The sequence below is a fragment of the Rousettus aegyptiacus genome, unplaced genomic scaffold (genome assembly GCF_014176215.1).
Source record: "Rousettus aegyptiacus isolate mRouAeg1 unplaced genomic scaffold, mRouAeg1.p scaffold_m13_p_7, whole genome shotgun sequence".
NCBI classification, from domain to species: Eukaryota; Metazoa; Chordata; class Mammalia; order Chiroptera; family Pteropodidae; genus Rousettus; species Rousettus aegyptiacus.
In genome coordinates this window covers 160782-169417 of record NW_023416310.1, presented here as the reverse complement: position 1 = coordinate 169417, position 8636 = coordinate 160782, and the positions used below count along the sequence as shown (strand labels likewise).

The 8636-nt window shown below is 58.9% G+C and overlaps 1 protein-coding gene across 2 annotated transcripts; it reads left to right on the top strand.

Moving 5' to 3' along the window:
* Window positions 1-1114: 1114 nt before the first annotated feature.
* ALKAL2 (ALK and LTK ligand 2) lies at window positions 1115-8636 on the top strand. 2 transcript variants are annotated; one of them, XM_036224400.1, is made up of 5 exons: window positions 1115-1373; window positions 2545-2598; window positions 2687-2767; window positions 5407-5472; window positions 8078-8636. In XM_036224400.1, exons 1-4 carry the CDS (start codon window positions 1115-1117, stop codon window positions 5469-5471), a joined length of 459 nt encoding a protein of 152 aa, XP_036080293.1. In that variant the 3' UTR covers window position 5472; window positions 8078-8636. The 2 variants fall into 2 exon arrangements, with proteins under 2 accessions (XP_036080293.1, XP_016011321.2); XM_016155835.2 differs by having other exon boundaries at window positions 8024-8636.

Below are 8636 nucleotides of genomic sequence, written 5' to 3'. Positions count from 1 at the left end.
GGAGAGATGGGGAGGGGCGCGGGAGAGGGGAGAGGGGCGAGAGGAGCCGGCGCGGTGCGGAGAGCGGGAGCCGGGAGGGCGGAGAGAGGGGAGGGGAGCCGGGCGGAGGAGGGCGGGGGGGAGGGGTGGGGAGCCGGCGGGGGGGGGACGGGCGCAGTGGGCAGAGCCGGGAGGGAGGTGGGCGTGGGGGAGTCTGACGAAGATCCGCACGGGGACACGAACACTTCAGCGGCTTCTAATTAAAGCGCGGCGCGGAGCCCTCGGGACCGGCCTGACGTCGGCGGCGCGGGCATAAGAGTCGCCCCGAGGGCCGAGGCAGGAGTCGGCGGCGGCGGCACCCCGGGCGGCCGCGCTGCAGCGTGCGGGCCCCGCGCGTCCTTGCGCTGCGCAGGCCGGCGCCGCGGGGCATGGAGTAGCGGGACGTGGCGGACGGACGCCGAGGACGCGCGCGGATCCCAGGCGTGGAGACAGGTAAGCGGCCGGGCTCCGGCGCGCAGGTGGTGCGGGCAGGTGCGGGCCCGGCCCGCGTCCCGGCCGCCGAGGGCCGAGGGCTCTCCGGAGCCTGGCGCGGCGGTGGCCGGAGCGGGGGCTGGAGCGGGCTCCCCAGTGTTTCGGGGACACCGGCGCGGGGGCGACGGCCACACAAAGGCGCCACCTCGCCGCGGGGACAGGGCGCGGAGCGGACCTGCCGCGCGTCCCCGCGGTCAGAGAAAGTTGTGCGGATGCGCCGGTTCTGAAAGTTGGGGGCCGGCGGCGGGGGCGGGACGCGGGCGAGCGGAGGGCGAGGCCGCGCCGCCCCGGAGCGCGGAGGAGGCGCTGTCGCCGCATCTCCGCTGTGCGACCTCGGGCAAGGGTTCCTGGGGACCCCCGCCCAGCCCCCGCCGCAGCCGCGCGGCTGCCGGCTCGGCCCGCGGTCCGCGGGGTCCTCGGAGGTCCGCGGGGGTCAGGGCGCCGGGGCGGCCGCGGTCCTAGCGGGAGGCGCCTCGCCTCGCGGACCGCGCCGCGTCCCCCTCCCGCCAGCCCCCGACTTTGTCCCCTGCTGTCCCCTTCCTCCGCCCCTCCAGCGAGCAAGCTCCGGGCGCGCCACCCGCCCCGCCGGCCGGCCGAGCGCACGATGCGCGGGCCCGGGCGCCCGCTCCTGCTGGGGCTGCTGCTCGTGCTGGGCGCAGCGCGGCCCGGCCGCGGGGTCGCGGAGCCGCGGGACGCGGCGGACAGGCAGACGCTGCTGCGGCTGGTCGTGGAGATCATCCAGGAGCTCCGCAAGTACCACCCGGGCGAGCCCCGGCGGCCGCCGCCCGCGGGCCCGCAGGACCGCGCGCCGGGCCGCAGCGCGGCCGCCGACTTCGCGCTGGAGCCGGAGGAGCAGCGAGCGGGTGAGTGCGCGGCGCCGGGAGGCGCGCTGTCCTCAGAAGACGGATCCACTTCGATTGTTTAGACAAACCTAGGAAGAAAATTTAGAAAGCAAGAAAAAAAGGAAGTCGGTGAATGGCGCCTCGCGGATGACCATTCACACGTAGCCCGCTGCTCAGACGCGCAAAGGGTCCCCAGGCCGCCGAGTTCGGCGCAGCGCTGTCATCTGTTATTTTGGAAACGGGAATATTTTAAGCGAAGCCGTTTCAGCCGAGACGGAAACGCTTCGGCCCCCCGCCCCACCCCCGCGCGGCGGAGCTGCCCGCGGCGGGTCTCCCAGGAAAGCGCGCGGGCCGCCGCGGCTCCCATGACACAATTAGGTCAGATATGAAAAGGGCAGCTTCATACAGACTGGCGAGAGTCGCGAGGCCAGGGGACTGGCCTGAACCTCCCTCTGCGGAGGGGCATCCGGGTAAGCCAGAATGACCACGCGCACCAGTTACCAGTCCAGCGCGCGTGAGCGGAGGCCGGTGTGGCCACTGTAAAAACGCGAAGCCGGGCTCCCGGCCGGGGACCGCGCGCCCCCGAGCGAGGGCTGTGGCCGCACCCGGCCCCACCTGCCGGGGAGGGCCGCGTGTCCTGGGACCGTGGCTTTCATCTCAGCAGCCAGGTTAGTGTCCCAGCGTGAGAGAAACCACACACTCTCACCAGCTTTCATGACAGGTGGTTCGAAGACACTTCATCTATTTTCCAAATACATATCCAAAAATGTAAAGTTTTCTAACAAATTTCCTGAAGGATCAGATTTTCTTTCTAGACATCTAAGAGGTCGTGGGATTTGAGCCCTCGGTTCTTCACAGTGGAGGGCTCCAACAGTGATTTACTCTGTGGAAGCTCCCTGTCAAAACGGCCGCACACTGTTTGCCTCACCTTGTGACTTGATGGTCATTGTCCCTGTCCCGGGGGTAGAGACTGGTCAGGTGACGTTTAATGCTCTTTAAAGGAAAACGCGTCCCCGATACCAGTCCTCGCTGTGCCCGCCAGCAGGCTCGGGGGCTCTGACCTGCTTTATTTGGTCAGAGAAACTTGGGAACGCAGACTCTCCAGTAAGTTTCTTTGCCATTTGGCAAAGACCACGTGAAAGAAATGCTTCTTTCAGGCAACGCAGTAATTAATTTCTTTCCCCTCCAACAGAAATCGTCCCTCGGGACCTGAGGGTGAAGGACAAGTTTCTCAAACACCTCACAGGTGAGTTTCCTGCACGCGCCTTTACCGGCCGGGGCCCAGCCCCGTGTGCCCTCACGACCCGTCTCCCCTTCTGTGTCCTGTGTCGCAGGCCCTCTCTACTTCAGTCCGAAGTGCAGCAAGCACTTCCACAGGCTTTACCACAACACCAGGGACTGCACCGTCCCCGCATGTAAGTGACAGCGCCGGCCGGGGGCTCCCAAGGGGGGCCCTGCGCGTCCCCCGTCTCCCGTCCCTCCGCCCGCTGGGGGGGCCCTGCCTGCTGTGACTCATCTGTGCCAGGGTGTGTCCCCTGCCAACCTCGGAGCCGGGCCAGGGCGACCAGACCGCTCAGAGGATAGCCACATTCTGCCAGAGCCAGGCGCCCACGGCAGGCACCCTGGCCGGGCCGTCTTCCTCCACCCCCCCTACTCTGTGTGCTCCGCGTAAATCTGGCTGATGCCTGCGTCTGTCACTACCCAGGCGTGACAATCAAACACATGTTGAAAGCGAGCTGCGGGGCACCACGTGCCACCCCAGCCCGCCCAGCGCCCCGACTGGCCAGAAGTGTGAACCTGCCTTCCCAGCGTAGCTCCAGCCGTAACGTCCATAACAAAATGCTTTATTTCCCCCAATGTGGCTCCTCACCAAGCAGAGAATGGTGACGGGTCACTTCTCGGCACATCTGCTAGAGCTCCAAACCAGTGTCTCTGTGGCAACCACACTGTTACATGCTGGGTCGCTTACGTGAGGTGTCTTACCCGCCTGTCCTGCCTTCAAAGGAAACAGCCACTTTACATGAAGTGAGCGTTTTTCTGCGTAGGCAGCAAAGTTGCCCCAGGTAATAGCAGCTGGCGTTTAAGGAGGCCCCCATCTAGGCCCAGTGACTGACAGGGCCAGTAAGACCAAGGGCAGCGCCGGGCAGAGGGGCTGGGCCCCAGGTCGCCACGTGACCCCGGGCAAGCAGCATGCAGATCCCTGAGCTCTGCTTTTCAGAGCACGGTGCTGGGTGCAGCTCTCACGTCCAGCCTCAAGGGCCTGGCATGCATCAGTTACTCCACACTCCTGCCAGAAGTGAGTCACCTTCTGTTCAAGGATTATGGACCTGTTCCCTAGGGCCAGAGACCTTTCTTGTTGCATTCCCGAAGTGTGTATATTTTGTCGTGTTAGCTATTGACCTACAATTATAGGGTCGTAGGTTGTGAATGTGACAGTGGCCTTGGGAACCATTATTTCTAGCCCTTTCCTTTATGGCGAGGACCCAGACAACACACTTAACCTGCTTGTGCAGCCACACGATGCCACAGGCATGGCTGCAGGTCCTTCTGTGGACACTGTGGGCCCACATCTGTGGCCTCCTGGTGCTCACATGATTCAGCTGTGGACCACTGGGACCCCGGGTCACTTGTAGCATGAGGCAGCGACGAGGCCCATCCCCAGCTCGTCCGGGGCTGGAGAGGTGGGGCCCGCAGACCTGCGCACGGCCCGAGGGGCGGCTCACGTGGCCGCCCTCCCGCTGCCCAGCGACAGCCGGACCACAGTTACGCTGCTCTCGGCTCCTGAGAGGTCACAGCTGAAGGGACTATCAGAGCCCCCTTCCTTGAAGTGGTGTTGGTCCCAGGAAGTACAGAGCCTACGTCCCACCCAGACCTGCTGTGCAGTCAGTACCTTAGCGAGGTCCCAGGGGGACGTTAGGGCTGGGCAGGAGGACAAGCGGCTCTGGTGGGAGCGTGGGCAGCTTCAGGCTCTGCAGACGTCATGGGCCACAGCGGGCTGCATCCTGAGAAACGTGCTGCTGGTGACGAGAGCGACGATGGCAGAAAAGCAGGTCCCACGACAGCCCAGCCATTGCCCCTGGAACCCAAACCATCATGGCCTCTGACGCTTGGGAGGCGCGTTGCGAGGCGTGGGCGCACCTGCTGCCTGTCTAGCATCCTGGGCATGTTCATCGCCAGTTTGTCCGTTCAATCAGGTTTTCACTTAGAGTTTGAACTCCTCCATTTTTAAGTAGGAGCCTGTGACTCTCCAGAAGTGACCTCTAGTGATGAGTGACCTCCCGCAGCTTTCCAGACGTTCGCAGAGCAGAGTCCTTTCTGGCTGTGGACGCTGGGCCTCCCTGCTTGTCCGAGGCGGCGCCCGTGGGGTGACGAGCCGGGAGGCTGTCTGTGCTCAGAAACGAGCTCCTTGTTCCTTTCACTGTCCCGCCCTGGGCTTTGTGCCCAGGCCCTGAGCGCTGACCCGCTTTCCTCAGAATTTTTGTGTAGAAGGTCTGCTACGATCAGCTCGAGTGGGGATGCAGCCTGCATGTGGCCTAAAAGCGAGGTGACACTGGTGTGGGCAGATTCTCTGCTGAGACAAAACTGGTCACCACGACGAGGAGTGGTGGACACGTCAGCTCCACCCCCACAGCCTGCCGGCTACACCAGGGGTCCCCAGCTCCGGGCCCCGGCACGGTACCGATCCGTAGCCTGTTAGGGACCGGGCCGCACAGCAGGAGGCGAGGGCTGGGCGAGCAGGCGAGGCTTCGTCTGCGCTCGCCCATCGCCCCTCAGCTCCTCCTCGGGGAATCGAGCATCGGATGCTCGTGGGAGCGCCGCTCCCTGGTGCCCAAAAGGTTGGGGACCCCTGTATTACATCATTTAACTCTGCCTCGTGATGCGAATGCCCCTTAGCACCCATGATTGCAGATGGGAGTCTCCACATCACTTCCAGGGAATTCAGAATATTTAAAGAAATAAAATGGCTTTAGCAGTTGATATATGTTAAAACATGCTGTTTATTTAAGAATCGTTGGCATAACTGACAAAGGTGTGTGGTTTGTCTTCACTGCAGACTATAAGAGATGTGCCAGGCTTCTGACCCGCCTCGCGGTGAGTCCAGTGTGCATGGAGGGATGAGGTAAGCTGACCATGGCGTCACGTCGGCACAGCCTGACTGTGAGCAAGGCCGCCATAACCCTCAAAGTGTCTCCAAATATTGGCCACCAGTGAAAGGTCCCCACAGGCATGCAGCGCCGAGGCGGCTGCTGTGAAGCACCGTCATGGCCGCGTCGTTGGCAGAGTCTGTTTGAAACACGGCCGTTAGCTCCTGATTTCAGCACATGACTTAGCGCATAAATTAGGTACGCGGCTAAATTATGCCTATTCACTTTGGGACTTTTGGTCACTAGCACTCATAAGTGAGCATGACTAACCATATTCCTGCAAATTTATAGACTTATCTGGTCAATGTTTGAGTTACATTTTATCATTATGACAGCTTTAGAAAATAGTTATCCTCTTTAAATGTTTCTGTAAGTTATTTTCACAGCCTCTAAGGGTAAAATTATAAATGCACATTAAGAATTTATGATCTAAACTTTTCACCTTGGCCTCTTGAGGGTTGATTTGTAACACAGAATACCAGTTACCACTTGTGCAGTCAAGGGATGCACCGAGTTATATTTTCCTAACAGAATGCCAAAGATTTGTCACAAAAGTATAATTTCATAATTTTATACTTACTGTGTGTCGTGTGTGTGCCAGGCATAGCTAGATGCCAGGTCTGTCCCCACTAATAAGACATGCTTTGGCCCTCAGATGGCTGTCTCAGAAAATGTATCGGCTATCCAGAAACATTCATAAAAAGGGGACATTTTATTGTACCTTTCTAGTGGTCACTCTGTCTCACTGAGGTGGAGGAGGGAGCAGTGATCCTCCCCAGGACACGCTTGCTCTGCAAAGGACAGTGCTGACCAATGTCCAGGCAGATGCAGCAGGAGCAGAGCCCCCTCCGCCCTTCCCGGGGGATGAGCAGGGCGCTGAGTGCGGAGGTGACATCGCATGGTCCTGAGGGCCTGTGAGAGGAACCGCGCAGGGGTTCAGCGGCCGGCGCGGTTAGCAGAGGACGTGGCACTGTCTTCAGGGGCTGGGCAAGGCTGGCTTCCCAGCGGCTGAGCGTGCGCGGGCCCCGCCTTCGTGGCGGCACTTTTTAAAAAGTGTTGAATGGGTCCGTGGCCACCTCCCAAGGTGATTCAGTGCTAGGGAGATGAGGACACTTTTTGTTAGAGCACTGGTTCCCGTGGGCCAGGCGCGCCCGGGGAAGACAGTCCCCACCTTCATGCCAGCGGGAGACGAGGGCGTGGGCCACCCCACCCGCAGATGCTCCCGTGGAAGCGCGGAGGGAGGGCTCGCTTCCCCAGCTCCCGTGGGGTCGGTCCCGAGCCTGCTCTGAGTCAGGCCAGGACGTCAGGGCTTTGCCAAACCCAGCATGGCAACTTGAGAGGACGCGGAAGCAAAGGCGTCCTGGCCTGGACATGGTGTGCACAGCTAAGCGCTTTGTGACGCATCCCCACCCCACCCACCGCGCCAGACTCTGACTGGATGAAATACACTGAAGATAAAAGGATCGAGGGATGCGCCCCCAAGTGTCCACTCCCAGAAGGCCATCATGTTCAAGTCACACTTGTCACAACTTCAGTAACTGTTCATTTTGGCCAAGAAATGGTTAAAGTTTAAAACATATTCCTAACTATAACTTCATAACTTTTTTTAAAGATGAATTTCTTCTAATTCCATAAGTTTTAAATTGCAAGCAGAGTCTTGACTGCTCACAACCACATAGGAGGTGGAGGGTTTCTGTCCCCAGTAGGGTGGGTCAGGCCACTAGTGAGACCCTGGAAGGCAGAGCACATTGCGCTGACACCGCAGGCTCCCTTAGATGGCTGTACCCATCAACCCCTTTCCTCTGCTGTCCCCACGTGAAGGCAAAACTCTGCAGAGACCCCTCTTCCAAAGCCAGACCACACAGCCTGTCTCCCTAAGGCTGAGCCCGAGAACCCAAGCTCGGAGGTCTGGGCACAGGCAGCGAACACCCGCACTCGTGACCTCAGCAGACCTTTGCCGCATTCTGTGGCTGAGTGATGTGCTCCCAGCTTCAGTCCCTTGTCTCACACCCACCATGTTACCTGGACTTGCAGCTCAGCCTAAGAGCCGCATGCTGGAATGTTCTTGGGGTCAGGTACCCAGCTGAGTCTGCAAAACATGGGCTAATCTTAGTGACCTTAAAGTCTGTTACTTTTAAAATTAACAGATAGCCTACCAATGGCTCAGGTAGACTACAAAGAGTTTTTGGAAGGTGTTTGTTCTTCGTCAGTCTTACAGACGCTGTTGACACTGAGGTATCAGGCCCGTCGGCTTCCCCCGTCGCCACCAGTTGTAAATCGACAGACTGAGTGGCTGAGGACGCTGGCAGGGCGCAGGGCGACCATACGCCTGTCCTCAGACCTGAGCGCGCACTGTTTCTGGTGTTTTCCATGTCATCAGCACAAAAGGCACGTGATCCCTGTAGAACTGAGTCATTTTTCACAATGAGATACTACACTTTTGGGACAGAAATATACACACTGACTGATTTTCCTGATGTTTATTTGACACATCATGTCACATAACCTGACGTGTATGTCTGCTAGGGTTGGTGACAGAATGCGAGACCTGTGTGAAGCCTGTGCGCTTGTTCTCAGCAGCAAGCGGACCTGCGAGGGAACCACGAGAAGTGCCTTGGAAACCAACAGGGACCAGAACCCACCTTCACTGACACGCGCCCACCCCCCACCCCTGGGAACAAGAGATGTATTTTTGCAGACTCGTCCGTAATCCCTTGAGTTTTGTATGTTGCTGACACCGCTGTGGAGACAGACCCCGCACGCTGTGCCCCCGACAGTGAGCCTGCCACTCGTGTCTGGCGCGCAGCGCTGCAGAATGACAGGCCGGCACCTCACTCCCGACGAAGAACATTTCCTTAGAAACATAAGCAGATTTGAAACTATATTTTCATATAGCATATAGTATGATTTAATATTTTTATTACTTTTACAATTAAATTCCCAGAATATTATTTGGAACTGCATGAAAAATTTCAAAAAAGAAAAAAGATAAACTTCAGCTGCTTTTAGAGACAGTAGTGTGTAAATCTGTGACCACATCCAAGCTAGTTTCAGTTGTACTTTATATAACAAAGGTACAATAGTATCGAGCCATTGTGGAATATGTAAATACTGTAAACAAAATACAATAAAGTGTTTA